Source organism: Talpa europaea (genome assembly GCF_964194135.1).
Source record: "Talpa europaea genome assembly, chromosome: 10".
NCBI classification, from domain to species: domain Eukaryota; kingdom Metazoa; phylum Chordata; class Mammalia; order Eulipotyphla; family Talpidae; genus Talpa; species Talpa europaea.
In genome coordinates, this window is record NC_140077.1 from 96288862 (window position 1) to 96307817 (window position 18956).

An 18956-nucleotide genomic window follows, 5' to 3' on the forward strand; every position below is an offset into this window, starting at 1 on the left:
AAATTCCTACTCACTTTGAAGCCCAAGGATATCATTTTCTTGTTATTGAAAAATCCTATGTAGTAAATGGTATTTTCAGTAATCTTTAATGACTTGATACCTCTGAAATTATAGGGAAGTGAAGAACAGTTGGGAGGGACAGAATATCTGAAGTTTCAGAATTACTCTATCCATATCATTCATCCCTTTTTGCTTAATGGCAGACCTGGTAACGGAAAAAAAGATACTAATGCACACAGTTAAGTTTCAAATCTCTTACCACTTTTAGTTAAATGGTGCTTACTATTTTGTTTTGTTTTTTTTTCCTCTGCACACTGTGTTTTATATTCTACAATAGCCAAATCAATGCTTTAAGATTCTAGGATATGCTTTTCAGGAATAAGTACAACTTAATTTTTAAATATATTCCTATTTATTATCTGTAGACGGTCAAGAAAGTTATAAAGTACCGGCCTTTCTAAATATGAGGAAGAGGAAGAGAGTTACTTTTGGAGAGGACCTAAGCCCTGAAGTGTTTGATGAGTCTTTGCCAGCAAACACTCCGTTGCGCAAAGGCGGAACACCTGTTTGTAAAAAGGACCTGAGTGGCCTCAATCCCCTGCTACTTGATCAGTCTCCAGTTCCTGAACAGTTACCGCAGCCAAACTTTGATGACAAAGGGGAGAATCTTGTAAGGGTGAAAACAGGTTTTTTTTACATAAGATCATTTTCTTGAGCAACAATTATCCTTTGAAATCATAAAATGGGCTAAATGGTGTTCCATGGTATAAGTTAATAAATTTTTTTTTATTATCAGTTTCCTGTTAAATATAATATGGTACTTAAACATAGCATATTTTGTGAAACTTAAAAGCCATTGTAAAATGTGCCATTGTTTTAGGTATCACTTAGATTTTAAAAATGTGTAAGTTAACTTGACACACCATAAATGGTATGATCCGCTTATATTTCAGAGATACTACAATGAACAATCTAAGATTGTGCCAAGAGCAAGTCTTAGCCTTGATATATGAATCTTTAAGGAAGATATAATGCTAATTCTATATATAGCTTTATAAACAGACTGAGAACAAGGGACTACTTCCCAGTTCATTAATGTCAGCACAAACCTTAGACTATAATCAAGCAGACATTATAAGAAAACTCCAGGCCACTATCCTCACAAACACAGTAATATATAAAAAGATAACACATCATATGTCTCTGAGATTAAACCCAAAAGACTTAAAGTTGGTTTAAAATTTTGAATGCAATCCATAATTCACTTAATTAACAGACTAAGAAAAACTATATGGGTATCTCAGTCGATGCAGAAAAAGCTTTTGACAATTTTTATCTAGGAAAATCCACAACTACCATTACGCTGGCAGTCAGGAAAGAGATAGTTGACATCTCCTTTGATATTGTCATTTTACTCTGACATTCCTGTGAATGATACTGTAATACTAGGTTGTGTTTTTAGTGGAATTTCTTATTTACTTTATAAGAGCCTTAGGTCATGGGGTTTTAATAAATCAAAAGGTAACATCTTAGTGACTATTGAGGCTACTAGTTTTGTTTTATTTTTGGTGGATTATAGTTAGTAAACATGGTTTCATTAAAGATGATTGTTAAATAATATAAAGAATAAAAGAATATTATTATAGCTCATTTATTTTGCTTTGACATTTTTCCTTAGTCTTTTATTGATTTGTCACTTTTTATGCTTGTAACAACTCTTCCTACACAGATAAATCCTTATTTTTGGGGGGGTACATTACTGATGGGCCCATTGAATTTAAAGATGTGAAATTTCAACTTTATTTTTTCCCTTTGTTTAGGAAAACATAGAACCTCTCCAGGTATCATTTGCAGTTCTGAGTCCACTTAGTAAGTCTTCAATCTCTGAGACTCTTTCAGGTAATAATATTTTTCAAACTTGCAGATGTCATTTTCAGTATGTATATTTATGAAGCAATCTTTTAAATGTTTATTTTCATTATAACAACGCATACTTGGTTTAAAAAACTAACTACAGAGAAACTTAAAAGAAGTCTCTTATGTCTCCTTTTCCGTTCTGAGTCTTATTCTTTATAATTACCCACATTTACCTTCCTTAGCTGCTTAGTCACATTTTTCTAGTCACTGTGAACAGTGGAGCTACCCTCTGATCTCCCAAGTATCAACAGTAAGCTGCATTTCAGTCTGCACAATTGAAATGGTATGGATCATAAGGGTTGTTCTAAAATATCCAGAATTGTTTTGACACTGATACAGCATTTTGGCATACAGTGGCTTTTTTATGATTATGACAAGACCACAAATACCCCTATGAGCTTTTTTGAGAAACCAGAGCTTGACTGGCAGATGTCTTGAGGACACTTACGTGGGAACCATTACTCATGTCTCTGCTCTCGTCAGAATCCTTTCATGACTGCTCATCGGCTATAGGACACAAACAAAGGCCATTACTCATTAGCTCAGAATCCATGTCATTTATTATTAACTTTAGAGCTAAAATTGGAACCATAGTTTATAACATTCCAAAGCATATGCTTTGAAAAACTTTATATTGCCTTTCATTTATACAATTAAGAGTGCCCAAATTTAAATTTTCCTAAACTTTGTAAGATTAAAGTATTTTTATGCTTAGTGTCCTTTATGCTGTTTCATTATGCAAATGTAGCTTGGAATAAATGGGTATCTGTGAAAACACAAACATTTAGTGTGATACAGTTTAATGTGTTATTTTAGCAAAGTAATATATTGTGCAGTCTCCATCAAAAATCACGAAAGTTCTGGATGTTTAGTAAACTTAAAATTTACAAAATTGTTTTGGATATCAAAATTTATTACTCTTACTAAATATTTATGTTTAAATATGATATGGTGCTAGAAGCAAAGGTTGGCACCCAAAAGAGTGTCCAATGTGTGCAAAAGGTGATAGATTTTATAACTTTTTGTTAGTAACACTAATTTTACATACATCTTGTTCAACAGGCACTGATACCTTTAGTTCTTCAAATAACCAGGAGAAAATATCCCCTTGTAAAGTTGGTACAGTAACACGGACCTCTAAGAGAAGAAGTGTAAGTGTTTACATTTCACATAATATATTGTTTTTAAATCTTGCAATAGATTTTTTTCTTTTCATGTCCAAATGGTTATAGATAAATCTGAGTTTGATCAATGTCATTAAGAGCTAATACCTTCTCCTACCCTGGATTATAATGCAGAGTAATAATGTTTCTCTCATTTGATTTTAATTCTGTTAGAGGAAAAATCCAACAAAACAACGTGCTTTGTAGTTTATGTTAATACAGAGGGCAATCTGTATGAAAAGTTTGTTTTGGATCTATGTAATTTTATGAATTTTGTTGAGGTGCAAAGGGGAGACAAATGGCATATAGTTACCAGAGCCAGAAAATGGGATAAATACAACATTTTAAAAAGCTATACTTTATTTCACCTGTTCTCAATATGAGATTAACTCCTACTGAATCTGTATCTTTTGCTATTGTATTAAATTAAGATAAAATTGCATTTTCATGTGTAACATCACAGGGCATAAGCATTTTGTTAAGGTTTTTTAGATAATATTGTTAGATAATAAATTCAGAAGTCAAACTTAAAAATTTTAATAATTCATGATTTCCCCCCATAATCCAATAGAAATAAGGTGTAAATTGTAGTTGCTCAACAAATATTTGATGAATGAATAAATGAAATAATTTTTAAATTAGTTTTTCTTCTTAAAATAATTTGGTAGAGTGTATATGCTTCTTTGATAGACCAGAAATTAGTACTATTTCCCCAACATGAGGTTAAGTTGCTTAAAATATTTAGTGAATTTGTAAATGAAAAGGAAGTGGGATATAGAATAGTAAGAGCAGCACGAGAAGGGAAATAAGTGTGGAAATATACTTTAAAATACACTGAAATGTAGTTTCTTGTGTCTTATGGTATCCCTGCTTTTAATTTTCTTCATAGAAGTTGATCGATTTTACAGAAGAGACTGTTTGCCACTTACTTAATACAGACACTCAGCCTTGTGAAGAAAAAAAAACTAGAAGGAGGAAATCTCAAGAAAACAAGTGCAACGATAGAGCACCTCCTAAAAGGAATCAGGTAATGTGTGTCTAGAGGTAAAACAGAGTACAAGTGCTGTGTTGTTTTGAATGGGGAAACATGGAAACGAAATTTTTTCTTAATTTTGGATCAAACATTTTAAAATCATCTTAGGAGGTATGGAAAGCACTGTGAGAGAGGATGTGCTGGGTTGTCAGGACTGCTTTGGGCATCTTTGTGTTCCCTGCATCTGGTCGTGTACAGAATGTCCTCAAACACTGTTGCTTTTATTCCATGGCTTTTCATTGTAATCCTGATGAGAAAGACTGGTGTTGGGCAATGTCGAACAAGATGTTATTCACTGACCTGGTTTGTTATTTGTGGATGCTCTTAAAGTGAGGTTTTCCAAAAACCTAAGTGAGGACTTACATCATCAGCACTCAAATGTTAAAACTGTTTCATGTTTTTTAATGTTATTTGATCTAACCTCTCCACTCTACTTGGCAACTCCTGTAAGTTCTTAAATAGGGATGAGTGTACCATCTGCCTCTTGTTTGACTTTGCTGCTGCCAATGGCTGAATCACTTCCCCATATTTAAGGAAGAATTTGAAAACTAAATCTCAGTCTTCCTCAATACTCCAGAGCCTGTGCCAGCTCAGGTGACTTCCCATCCCTTTGTGTTTAGCTGACCTGGCACCTTAACTTGGTTCTCGTCTTCTTTCGCTTTAATGATCTAGACCTGCCTCTGCCCTAGAAGCCTGTTGGTACCTCAGACCTTCCCACTTTGAATGATACACCTGAGCTGTTCCCATCTAAGCCCAGCCTCTTTCCCGTCACTTCCTTCCTTGCCTGCACTAATCATAATCATCTGCCCCGTTTACTCTCAGGGTTTCAGATATCCCTTAATTTCCTGTTTCCCGGTTCATCTTAAACTGCATGAGCAATTTTCCACAAATCGTGTCAATAATCTTACTTCTTTATACCTTTCCATCTGGATAAATCTAACCATATACCCCTCTCCCATCTAACTTTGCCCTTGGAGAGAGTCACTCGGTTGTGACTATGAATCCATTGTTTCATATATTCTCTGAAGTCAGGTCTCATTCTCTGCCACTTTGCCACTAAAATTCAGTGTGTCCTTCTTGGACTGCATCTCAGCAGTTTTTGACATCATCAGAACACTCCTTTACTGTCTCTGCCTTAGGTTTGTTTCCTTCCACCTGTTAAACCTTCGTGTTTCCTGGAGTTCTGCTCTTTGCCTTCTAAATTGTTTATTTTCTGGGTGATTTCCTAGGCAGTGTGCTGATGGCTCCCAGATCTTCCTTATCTGTAAAACATATATTCAGCTGCTTACTGGACAGCTCTTAAACCATACTGCATGACCTCAAAAATCAATATTTTCCAATATTAACTCATCCATTTCATCCCAGTTCATGCCCACCAAAAAACAGTCATTAAGCTTTCTTCCTGCTCCATAATAGAAAAACTGTTGCCCCTCTTGGTTGAAAAAATGCCACATATAGCCCCAGTTAAGCCAAGCCAGAAGAACCTAAAAAGCCCCATTTTGAGGTTAGTTCCCCCCCCCCCTTTTTTTTTAATATTTATTTATTTATTTATACAAGCACTGGGTACAGTCAGAAGCGCGGGAGGGTGAGAGAATTCACCAGAGCCAGAGCGGGGAGCAGAGCAGGCAGAAGGACCGAGGTACACTGCTGAGGGGAGCAGCGGGCGGCAGGAGAGGTCTGCGCACCTTGTGGGACCCTCCTCCGGTGGCCGGGGAGCAGCCGGGGATTGAACTGGCGCTGCAGAGGCTGCGGGCAGCTTTGCAACCCAGCGCTCAACCGCTGCGCCACCGGGGAGGCCCGTTAGTCCCTTTTTTTTAAGTTACTCACTTGTTTGAAAGATTCCTTGCTGAAAAAATACCTATGTGTTCAAAAATACTGCCCACAACTTATATTGGTATATTAGAAATTGATTTTTTTCCATCTATACTCCTAAAGAAAAATACCTTAAAAAAAAATAGTGCGGGCCTCCCCAGTGGTGCAGTGGTTGAGCGCTGGGTTGCGAAGCTGCCCGCAGCCTCTGCAGCGCCGGTTCTATCCCCGGCCACTGGGCGAGGGTCCCACATGGCGCACAGACCTCTCCTGCCGCCCGCTGCTCCCCTCAGCAGTGTATTTCGTCGGTCTGCCTGTTCTGTTATCCGCTCTGGCTCTAGTGAATTCTTTCACCCTCCCGTGCTTCTGACTGTACCCAGTGCTTGTATAAATAATAAATAAATCTTTTAAAAAAAAAAAAATAGCACACCTATTTCTTCACATAAAATCAGTAGCCAGAAAGTTTCAGAAGAGTTGAGGATTAAGCTTTGTATCAACCCCTGGCAGGACCCCACTAAATTAAAATCATTAATTTGATTTAATAAAATGTATAGACTGAGTGAGAATGACAATGAAAGAAGAGGTGTTAAGCAGCAGAGGACAGCCTTCAATGAATTTGTGGACGACAAAGCAGATCGGAGCATGTTGACAGATAAAAGAGGTGGAAAGATTTGCAGCCCAGAATGTTGTTAGGAGGGAACTGGAGAGGCGCTGGGAGCCGCCTGCTCATGGAATCCCAAGAGATCCTGGGCCCAGTTTGTTAGGTACAATGGATGGGGAGAGTGAGAAGTGGTGAAAAACAGAGAGATTAATTGAAGTCCCATTTGTGAAACAATTAAACAATTTGTACCAGTTGGCACCCCATCCCCTTCCACTCAGAAGCTCAGAGCAAATGTTGTCACCTAGGTTAAAGCCCTCATTCTGGTATTTGGAAAGTCCCGCAGTCTTGACAGGCAGCTCCTACTCTCATGCAAAAGCTGCCCTCAACACTCCCCATTCTACACTGCCCTGTGCCACACAGTTCCTAGGAGAATTTCCATGCATGAAAAAGACTAAGGGAAAGCAGAGGAAATCCACACCGATTTATCCAATCTTTTCTTCCTGATAATCAGACAATTGAGTAGAACCAGTACGAGTAAGAATCACTACGAGTAAGTTGAAAAACCAACCCCAGATTGAAAAGTTTTGTGGGGAACAGAAAGAAGCAAACTTTATTTTAAAAAGTAAGTGTTCTGCTGTACTCAGATTTAGGAAAATATTATCTGCGAGAACTAGAAAGGGGATAATAAAAAGCAAAGCTGGGCTTAACTAAATTTGAATTGGGAAATGTATGAACTTCCCCTCCCCATTTAAAACTTTCTAACTCGGGCATATGGCTTAGAGGCAGCAAGCATCCCTGGTACCTGGATTGTCATCTCTGAATACCATTTCCATCTTGAAGGGGTCAGGGTTCCTCAGAGAAATGGCTGCTCTCAGATTTACAACAACAGGTAAAGAAAATGTACCAATGTGTGTAAGGAAGGAGGGTTCAGGGGCCATGTTGACAATAAAACCATCTTGAAGGAGCTTCCAAGGACCAATTTAGGGCAGCGTGACCATCAGAAATAATGATGGCAGGGGCCTCCCTGGTGGCGCAAGGGGTTAAGCACCACACTATGAAGCAATCTGAAGCCTCTGCAACATGAGTTTGATCCCCCGCCAGCCAGAGAGCAGCCCACATGGCGCAGCAGACCTCTCTGGTCTCCCCCGCTGCTCCCCTCAGCAGTGTATTTCAGTCAGTCTGCCTGTTCTGTTCCCTACTCTGTCTCTGGTGAATCCTCTCACTTCCCGCATCTCTGACCTGTACCCCAGCTCTTGTATGCATAAATAAATAAATCTTTTTTAAAAAAGAGAAAGAAATAATGATGGCAGTGGAGTGAAACACAGCATCAGATATGAAGGAAACATGATAATTGAAACAATCACAAGTCTTAAAATCTTTGAAGCTGTCTAGGACCCCAGCTTACCTTTCTAAAAGCTGGAAAATAAAGTTTGAGCTCTAGTTCAGGTTAACAAATAGCTGGAGGGATGTAGGAGAATTTCAACTATTCTGTTTGTGAAAGCTGTGAAATGTTAAGTAGCAACTGTAGGTAAAGAGAGACCTGTCAGTCAAGGGGACCGTGCAAGACCCTTCAAGTGTCCTGCTTTGGGCAGTTGTAAAGGACATTTATGGGCCATTGGGCGAAATTTGAACTCAGGAAATATTATGGAAAATCGCTGTCTTTGTTTTCTGTGTTTAAACTTTTGATTTGAGATCATGTTTTGAGATCAAGTCTGTAAAAATTATAGAGTAGTCCCTCGCATCCTTTACATGGGGTCTGTCAGTGGTATCATCTGCAAAACTCTCCCACAGTGTCACATAGAGCAGTATTGTGCTGTGTTCATGGTGCGGGTGTTTCCCATCTGTGAGGCTCTCTCTTGCCTTTTTATAGCTGTGTTCACCTCCGGCGCCTGCCCCCACTTAGCCCTGCCAAGCACTAAACTGGTCTCCATTTACTTAGTTTTGCCATTTCAAAAATGGTGTATAAATGGCCCCACACAGTATAACCCTTTGGAACTGACTTTTTTCTTTTCTTTTTTTAAAGATTTATTTATTTATACATACATACATACATACATACATACATACATACATACATACATATAAGCACTGGGTACGGTCAGAAGCGCGGGAGGGTGAGAGGATTCACCAGAGCCAGAGCGGGGAGCAGAGCAGGCAGAAGGACCGAAATACACTGCTGAGGGGAGCAGCGGGCGGCAGGAGAGGTCTGTGCGCCATGTGGGACCCTCGCAGCGGCCGGGGATCGAACTGGTGCTGCAGAGGCTGCAGGCAGCTTCACAGCCCAGGGCTCAACCACTGTGCCACCGGGGAGGCCTGGAACTCGCTTTTTTCACCTGCCATTATTCTCTGGAGATGTGCCCAGGTTGTTGTATGTCGGTAGTTATTTCTTATTATTGATGAATAGTATTTATAGCTATTATAAAAGGGAGAAGATCACCTTTTTTTTTAAAAAAAAAAAGATTTATTTATTTATTTGTTTATTTGTTTATTTATTTATTTATACAAGCACTGGGTACAGTCAGAAGTGCAGGAGGGTGAGAGAATTTACCAGAGCCAAAGCGGGGAACAGAACAGGCAGGTGACGAAGTACACTGCTGAGGGGAGCAGCGGGCGGCAGGAGAGGTCTGCGCACCATGTGGGACCCTCACCCCGTGGCCAGGAATTGAACCAGGGCTGCAGAGGCTGCGGGCAGCTTCACAACCCACCGCTCAACTGCTGCGCCACCGGGGAGGCCCAGAAGATCACCATTTTGCAGTGTATTCAGTAGATGTATATTAAGTCATCATATTGTGGTATATTCCTGTTGGCTAATGACTGTGAAAAGAACATAATTTTAATCATGTTTTGAAAAGTTTTTCTAAGGTTAACTGTACTTTCTTTTTTCTTTCATTCTTTTGTTCATTTGTTGATGTTTTTGAGTAGTCGCTTTGTGTCAGGCAATGCTATAAGCACTGGGGACCCAAAGATTTCCAAAACCCTATTAAATGGAATTTCTTTTTCCTTACCTAGCAATCAGAAACTGTCCTAGGAGCTACAGTCTCTGAAGACATTGACTTTGTCAGTACGATAACTGACCATGTATTGCCTGTACCCATAGCAATGCTAAGGGCATAATTTGATATTAATAGTATTTCCCGCCCTCCTCCGCCCCCCAATGCCTGTTCAGAAAGTAGTAGGAAGAAATTTAAATTTAAAAGGCATTTAAAAGAGCTCTTTAACACATAGCTCTTGTTCTGGGTCAAGCCCTCTTTTCACCACTTCATATATATCTACTTCCTGAATAATAAGCACAACTTTTCTGTGGTTCTCTAGTGAGTCCCATTTCACAGACAGGGAGAAGAAAGAGAGTGATCTTAGAGATAACTGCCTAAGATTATGAAAGCAGTTAGGTGGCAGAAGCCAGGGTCTGGCAGACCTGAAGGTGTCTGACAGCTGAGCCCAAACTTCTCTTCTACCCTCATCTGTAGAACCCAAGTTAAGATTTTTCTCTTGGTTTCTATTTCCTTTGACCAAGTTATCCTTTCTCCCAACTTCATCAGAAATTCCATGAGTGGAATATTTGATGGACACTATTTAAGCCGCCATTTTCCTTATGTATATAGAGATTATTTTTACTGAGGACTTCTCAGAAAATTTAGTGCGAAGTGTATATTTAAATCACCCAGAGGAACATTTATCTTGCACAGTTCTAAAGTTATTTCTCCTGGAAATATTTTGTTTAGTTTGACAGGCTATCTATAGATCTCAAGGAACATAGAGTTCTGTGTCATAGCTATACTCCTAAATGTGTCTACTTTCTGCACCCTTAGTTTCACTCAGATATTCTATTCTGTCACCCAAATGATCTTTCTGAAATGGAAATACCAAATGTTGTCATGCCATTAGTCACCATGCGGCGAGTCCTATTTGCTTTCAGGCTCATCCTTGTAGCTCACGAGGGCCCTGCTGCTCTGTTAGCTCCTGTCACTTCCGTGGGAATACACCTGCGTGCATGTTGCTTGTAGCTTTCCCCTGTGCTGCCCCACTCACACCTCTTCGTGTGCCATTCTCTTCGCTTTGGGAAACCCTCAGCTCCACGCCCACAATTGGCTGAACTAATTCTCACTGATCTAAGATTTGACATAGACATTACCTTTTCTGTGGAGTCTGTCGTGAGCACCTCCTGTCAGACACGCAGCCAGGTGTTCGGTCCATAGCTTTGTCGTGCTGTGTTTGTTTTATTATCATTAGCTCATAGGCTATGAACTTCCGAAAGACCACATGTTCTTTGTTTTTGTAGCCTATTCTTAGCAAGTTCTTACATACACATAGCAGTTTCTCAACAAGTGTTAGAATGGATTCCATTTTCTGGAAGCATTGATTATTAAAAACATGTTCCTTTTATTGACCTGAAGTCTGATGCTCTGTTTGATCACATTGGATAGATTTCTTTCTTTCTTTTTCTTTTTCTTTTCTTTTTGCTCATAAGTCTTGCTGTAATCTCAAGTACAGTTTTTGAGTTTTTCTATAGTTTCCATATGAAATTTTTTACGTATAGACATTAGCTCTCAGTTGCTGATGTGGTGATCAGAATTAAATTAATATTGCATTCCAGAATTTATTAAAGCAATTTGAGGTTTAAACACTATTGACAAATCTTTGTCACTGATCTTCAACTTTTGCATATTAAAATCCATCTTTTGTCTATTTGCTTTAATCATCTGTTGTTTGAATCAGCTCAGCTATGTTATTATTGAGTTTCATGTACACATCTATTGTTTTTTTCACCCAGATCTATGAAGGGAAAAATCTTTTGGAGCTTCTAGTAGAGAACTCATTCTAGCTTAATCCTGAGTCATCCTAACAATATCCTGGTTAGAAGTACCTTTTCCTTTCTAATGCATTTTTATTAAAAATTTCTTATTAAAATTTTATAATATAAACTTTATGACTTTACATCTGTATACAGTGCTTTATCAACAATATCTCCTGTCTTAAGTGTGTCCTGCTCTATGGCACCTATTTTTCACTTATCCAGAACTTATTTCAGTAAATACTTTGTGGAAACACAGAAAGTTACCCCTCTATTTGAGAGTTCTGCTTCAAACTTTATTTGACTTTATGTAAGCTACTTAGCTTCCTTCCCCTTACTCAGATTCCTGCAGTATTCAATGGAGTAAGTTGGCTTTAAGTTTTTTTTAAAAATTAAAGGGTCAAAGTTATACTTGATGCTGTACTTTTCTCAATTACAGTGTTTTATTACATTTTCACAGGCTTTAAAAAGTTCCAGAAAGAAGAAAGGAAAAGGAAAGAAAACTGTTCAGAAGTCTTTATATGGAGAAAGAGACATTGCTTCTAAGAAACCTCTCCTGAGTCCTATTCCTGAGCTCCCCGAGTTCTCTGAGATGACACCTTCAGCTCCCAGTACCCGAAGGATGGGTTCAGGTAGCCTGTCCTTCTGTCCTTCACATTTATCCTTTCATCCTCTTTATTGCTATTTCACTTCCCTTTTCCCCATTTTCCCCATTTACTATGTAAAGAGAATATAGCCTTAAAAAAAAAAGGGCAGCTTTTCCTCATTACCATGAGAATGTTGAGATAAGGAAGCAGTGGTAATTGTCATGTACTCACTAGACATTTTTCAAAACTAGATGGAAGCTTTGGATACTCTTCCCAAAAAAACTCAAGAGACAAGATTTTGCATATAATTTTAAAGAAATAATTTCCTTTCATTCTGTTTCTTTTTGCTTCTTAAAAGCATTTTATTAAAATAAATTCACTGGAATTCTATTAAAAGTGAACTGGGGGATGGCTCGGGAATAGGTATATATTCTGCGAATTAAGGACAAAGGTGAGAAAAAATAAATTTGTCCCGCATTTCAGTCAAGATGGCGCTACTAAGCATCTTCTGGAAATGACATTTATAAAGTGAATTTAATTACTCTGAAAGTTTTGTTTAAAAACATTAAATTAATTGATATCCTGATTAGAATACACCTGGTTCATAATGCCTGGATTTTACATTGACTAAATCTTGCTGAAAGTAATGAATACGTGCCCTTTTGATGTGTTCATTTTGAGTCATTTTACAAGGCTGCCTTTGTCAATCAAATATATAAAGCCTCCATTCCATTTGTAATGTACTATATAGGATTTACGATATATCCAAGGATGAATATGATAGATGCCACTATGGACCATTGTCTTCTACCAGCTTTTGAGAAAAGCACAAAAGCTTAAACACACAAACAGTGTCCGTTCATACACATGCCCCTGCAGCCTCCAGGCACCAGTGGGGCAGCGCTCTCCTTTCCCAGCCTCTTCCTGTGGCATGCCTTGGGACCAGGGTCAGCCACCCCACCTCTTTTAAATCTGGCCTAATGCCGCTTATCCTGTAAGTTTTTAGCTGTGCTGGCTGCCCTTTCAGGAAAACTCTTGGTTTGCATTACATCTTTCCCTCCTGCTTTATCATGACCTGTCCACCTTGCCCTGTAAATTGCATTCCCTGAGACTGGAAACTGAGTCAGATTTCATTCTGTCCTTAGTCCTCACAGAAGTTTTTCCAAAGATGACTTAGTACGTATTTTCTATCTTGCATCTAATTAGAGAATTTCTTTTAAAAATACTTGACGCGTTCATCTATAACTCAGAGTGTCTGCTGCGGGGTAAAGCAGATCAGGTCCTCCCTCCTTCCCCTGCCTTTCTTCTCTAGTATGTTAACTTCATGAAAAATACATAAATATTTATTTTTAAAGTTGTATAAAGAGTCCAATGGACAATAATTGGTTGACACTAAGTGGACCCTACTTTTTCTCTAGCTTTATTTGACATGATTTAAAGTGCCCAAGTTATGGCTATACCTTTTTCAAATTGGAACATAAAGTTTTAGCTTTGGGGCTTGTGTTTTGTATTTTCCTGTTTTGATTTGAAAACACTTTTATATCCATTGAATTTGCTGTTAAAACCATTCTTTTCTGATAACAAGATAGAGGTGTTTCATCTCCTAGGTCTGAGATTTAGGACTCCTAAAGCCTGAATGCTCTTCTGCTGCCTTAGGCACTAATCTCAAAAACCTCGATGGTGGTTTTCCACCTCTCACATGTCAAAAGCATGGCATATCTTCCTGGAAGATGAATTTTAGTCGGATTGAGGAAGCAGGAGATTTTAGAAATTTGAAACAAATGTGGAGTAGAGACTTGAGAGCCCGTTACAATTTATATTGATTCAACACAGGGCAAAAGACCCGGTGTCTTCAGAGCCCTTCCAGCCAATTCCTCAGTTCTCCCAGAAGCCCGGGTTTTCTTTGGAACACCGACAGAGAAGTTTCAGAAGCACAAGGTTGTCCATTTTCAGTAATTCATTTTTGGGGAAGTGGGAAAGTGGCTCCCTCACGCTCGCCGACCTTGTAGTGTGGAAAGTACATTAGAACAGAGGAAGCAATTTAAGATACAGTTCTCATTTTCATGGTCTGTGGTTATGTGCTTTTATTAATTCATGCATTAAATACATTATTTTCTTAACCTGTGGGTTGGGAAGAACCGAAAGGAAGAGGAAGATGAGAGATGGGTTGAGTACAGTGGTCACATTTTTGTAGGTCTTGATGTTTGAAAAACACAGAATAGAGTAGGGCAGTTATTGATGTATTAAAGTTTATTTCCATTGTTAGTTTTAACTACATTTAAATTTATTTATGCCCATAGATTATTTCAGCTCAAATGATGAACTTGAAGAAGTGCAAGTTCTTAAAAGAAAGAATCTTTTGCCTCAGAACCCAAGAGGCGTGCAGTTGATCCAAGGCTTTAATCAGCAGGATGTGTCTGAATTCTGCAGCTCCTACGTGCACGGCTGCTTGCCTCTTGTTAGTGATACTCTTGGTCAAGATGCAAATATAAATACTATAAAAGTTAATGAAGATAAAAATATTCCAAAAGCAGAAATTGAGTTGGAAAGTGAAAATGAACTTCAGCCTGGGACAGAGAATGGAAACAGTCAGATGTCTTGTGCTGTGATGGACCAATACATCATGTCAGATTATTCAAAACCTGGTTTTATTCAGCAGTCCCAGGAATTTGTTGCTGGTGAGCAAAATACGGGAAATCTTTTCCAAATTTTTAAAATTTCAGAAGATAAAAATATAAAATGTGAAAAACAGGATGTCTTACTAGCTTCGGAAGGAGAACTGTACACCCAGCATTTAATGCCTGACTCACAAAAAGAATTTGATTGTCCAGAAGGTATCTGCATTGATAGTATAAAAGAAAGCCACAATGGAAGTGAGGGTTCCGAAAGAAACAACCCCAAAAGTAGCAGCAGTGTGAATTGTAGAGAAAGGAAGCAAAGACGACGCTCTGCGTGTTACTCCCATGGTCAGAATTTATATTTGGAGAAAAATGAAAATCACCACGCTGGTGTGAATGACTCTGTCGAAATTGGTTTAGAAAATGCTGAAATGTATAAAGATTTATCTGACTCCATAGAGCAAACCTTTCAGAGAACAAACAGGGGCAGAAAAGTCAGACGGAGCACCAGGCTGCAAAAAGATTTGGAAAATGAAGGGCTTGTGTGGATTTCCCTTCCATCTCCTTCTGCTTCCTGCACGTCCCAGAAAACCAAAAGGAGAACCATATGTACATTTGACAGCAGAGGGTTTGAAAATCTGTCCTCCAGGAAAGAAACTCTGCCCTCTAGACAGAAACCAGGTATGCTGCCCTCTGACTCGGGAAAAGAAAACAGTGAGGACTTTACTGCCATTTTGTCTGATTTACCAGGCAAGAGGAGGAAGAGCTTTTGTACATCTACACTTTCAAATACTAAAAATACTACTCAGTCAAAATCCTACAAAAGAAGAACCTCTTTCAGCCAAAAAGGAGAAAATTCTAAATGAAATCCAGAGATGTAAAGCAAAAACTGACATTTGCTGCCGGACACTTGACAGGAGAGAAGGTAACCATCCATTGGGAGAATCTCAGTCTAGTTCCCGTCCTGTGTTCAACTTCAGTGCTTTACAAATTTCAAATAAAGTCATATGAGTTGAACCTACTTTTAACTAGTTATAAGTGAATTTCTTCACAAAATATTCTGCTGAATATTTTGTGTCTTTCCTCCCCAAAATGGCAAATGCTTTATTAGTATTTTGCAAAAAAGATGGTTTGGGAATCCAGCGCCCTATCTCTTACTTTTTATTTCACATTAGTACCTAGAAGGTAGTGACTCCAGGGTAAAAAGCATCTTTTACAATTGACTCATTTTATCTGGATGAGAATTTTCTTTAAAAGTACAAATTGATAGAATTATGGTAACTTTGCGAAATTGAATGTAATATAAGGTCGAAAACGAAAAGGAAATGTAGGGCAAGATGGGAGTTTTATTTTAAAACACTACCAAAAAATTTGGTTAAAAGTTGAACAGGAAAGATGGAAATTACAAAACTAGCTCTCCCTTTAGGTTAAAATTCAGAAAACTTATCATGTTGCTTTATCTTGATTGAAATCTTACACATGAAATTTTAGAAAATTCTTTCAGTGGCAAGAATATTGTAAATCTTTATAAATAACTAATGTAAGAGTCTCTTTTTCCTTCAAACAAGGTCCTTACATGCGTTGGTGGGTGAAAACTGGAGGATTGGTCTTTGATAAAAACATAGCAGTTTAGTTGAAGACTCAGCTCCCTGATTACTCAAGTTTGTCACAGGTAACTTAGGATTCAGTTCTCCATTAAAAAAGCTAAAATCCATCAACTCGTAAGGGTCCTAGAAAATTAATTTACTAACTTGAACCATGGTGCTGGGTTGCTGATTTCTTTGTTAAAGTCGCATTTTCCAGTACTTTTCCTGTACCAGTATTGTCACATGTCTCTGACTTTTAGTAAAGCAGCAACAATGTAGCCTGTCCTATTGTGGTGACAGAGGTTTGAATCTAATCTAAATTGCTGTATAGCTGGAATGTATGAATGCTCATAAATCATTGTATCATTAAACAATTGTCTTTGAAATCCTTTAAATCATTAAACTCTCCATCTTGCCATGATAGCAGAAACATGTTAACAAATAGAGCTCTCTATAAATAACACAACAGGGAAGAAAACTCCTGCTGAGAGGCCCATTTCCTCTCCTTAGATAGAGACTATTTGTTACCTTCTTGGCACCAATAGGTCTGGAACTCCTGCTGCTAAAGACTAATGTATTTTACATTAACACTCAAAGTGATCCCCAATTTCTCCTGTTAAAGGGTGGATTGTTTAAAAATTCTTTTTATCTTTACACGTAAATTATTTATTGATGTTTGCCCCTCTCACTTTTAGAGTTTGGTGTAGTTGGCATATCCATACCACTGAAAACAAACTGAGAACTGATAACAGAATTAACTTTTTGTGAAGCTTTTTGGTTTTGATAATTAAAAAAACATTCAGAATTGTAAGATGCTAGAAGGTTTGCTTTAAAAAAAGTGTTCTCTAATAGAAAGGCTGAATATTGATTGTTTTCTCCCCCTTTTTACTGTAAATTTCATATGGTTTTGATTGTATTGTGTATTTTGAAAACTTCACATCTTGTTTTATTCTTTGAAAAGTGCTAATGAGGATGAGGAAAACATTTTGATCTGTGACTTTTGACTTGATTTTTAAAGTGTAAAATTGTTTTTGTTTTCTAGTATCTACAGTTAAAAATGTAAATGCAATTTATTGTAAGTTCTGTTGGTCTCAGAATGTTTCACTTCAAACATTTCATATAAATGTTTTGTTTGTAAATAACAAAGAGGCAGCTTTTCTGAAAGGCTCAGGTCTGACAAATCATAACAGCTTAGGCACATTTTTCTCCTAGTCTCACTTGCATCATATTTGCAAAAAGTTAATGATTCCATGCTTTATCATGCCTGTTTAAGCTGTTTGTTTTATTAATGGTTAGATCAGAATAATGTCTTTCTGCCCAATTTTTTTCTAAACTTCATTGTAACCCCTGCCTGACTTTTAGTCCAGAATGTCTTCTTGTACTTGTCCTGCTCCTGTAGATTCTTGTTTGCTCCAGAAGATGGCAGCAAGACATCTGACGTTCTCTGCCTGTGTGGTTACCTTAAAGCAGGGCAGCTAGCTCTTAATTGTTGCTGTGGCAGCTTCCCTGTCACCTTGTTTTGACTCATTTTTATTACAAAAGTAATATGTTTACCGAAAAAAATAGAGAACCATGCAAAATTAAAAACTTACTTCCCCCACCCCATGCATGCATCCTATAGCCACACCTTCCTCTCCCCAGCTTCCTATTCTGGATACCACTAACTGGTGTCCACCCTCCAGACCTCAGCTGAGTAAACCTAAATAAAGGTTCTGAATTTTCTAGTGGAATTGTTATAGGGCAACCCCGATATTAACCGAGTTCCTGGCTGTGGATCCTCACCCGCGCGCTTTAAAGGGACTTTTGAATACTCTACTACAGACACACACAAAAGGGTTAATAAAAGGTTTATTTACAAGAGAAAAGGAAAATGTACAACTCAGGGAGAAAATAGGGAAATAAAGTCTTTAATGCGTCCTACCCGATCCGAGGACCTGGAAACCCAAAGTCACTCTCAGAGCTGGCCGGATGCTACCAGCTGGTCGAGAGCCCAAATGGGGGATCCCCAAAGCCCACGTGTCTGCCTTTTGTATCCACCTGGCTGCTTAACCCCACCCTCAGGTCCCAGCCACCTTCCCTTTGGTGGTGATGGGATTTGGAGTTCCCAGTGTCTCTGGCTTTGACCTGGGGTGGGGGTGGAGTCCACAAAGCCTGTATGGAATTTGCTTTGGGACATCCTTTTCCCCCTAACAGAATCATTACATGCACCTTCTGCAACTTGATTTTTGAATTCAACAAAATGCTATGGGCATTCTTAGGGACAGCCGTGTTGCTACTGCAGAGCCCCTGCAAAGAATTCGATACTTTGAAAATCTCTAATTTAGCCATCTCCTTACTAATGGATGCAATTTTTGCCTCTAATTTTTTTTTTTTTGTTATTGAAAATTGTGTCACATTGTACTTATGAGACCGATTCTTTTAAATTAAATGGTTCTGAAGTTCTTGTCTGTAGAGCTTACCTGGCCAAGTCCCTTTTTAAAGATTTTGGCATCCTTGTCCTTTGTCCTATTCTTCTGCCACTTACTGTCATTTCACTTCTATTTTCTTTCACTGCCCTCATTGGCACTTAAGCTGTAGAATTGAGGGTGAGGTTTAGAACAGGCATAAGAAGGAGGAAATTATTAATACCTGATTTATGCTTTAGATTGAAAGAGCTGTTTGTTTTCTTAAGTCAGGTTGATTGAGGTATAATTAAAGTATATTTAGTCACCCTTTTATATCTTTACTTTTTGCAAAACCATATGACCCTGCAGCTACTGCCAGAGTCAAATAACAACATTTCCATGACCCCCAAAGAAGTTTCCTCCTATACCTCTTTACAGTCAGTCCCCTGGCCCTAGAAATCACTCA

The 18956-nt window shown here is 38.3% G+C and overlaps 1 protein-coding gene across 1 annotated transcript in view; it reads left to right on the forward strand.

The window, feature by feature from the left end:
• The window catches only part of CDCA2 (cell division cycle associated 2), a gene marked incomplete at both ends in the record, with an annotated part of 34912 nt that extends 19526 nt beyond the window's left edge, over positions 1–15386 (forward strand). The window contains 6 exons of the mRNA XM_084245573.1: positions 426–670; positions 1821–1899; positions 2980–3068; positions 3970–4107; positions 11776–11947; positions 14203–15386. Of these exons, the coding sequence (XP_084101699.1) occupies positions 426–670; positions 1821–1899; positions 2980–3068; positions 3970–4107; positions 11776–11947; positions 14203–15386 (1907 nt within the window). The remainder of the gene's footprint in view (positions 1–425; positions 671–1820; positions 1900–2979; positions 3069–3969; positions 4108–11775; positions 11948–14202) is intronic.
• Positions 15387–18956: the final 3570 nt, after the last annotated feature.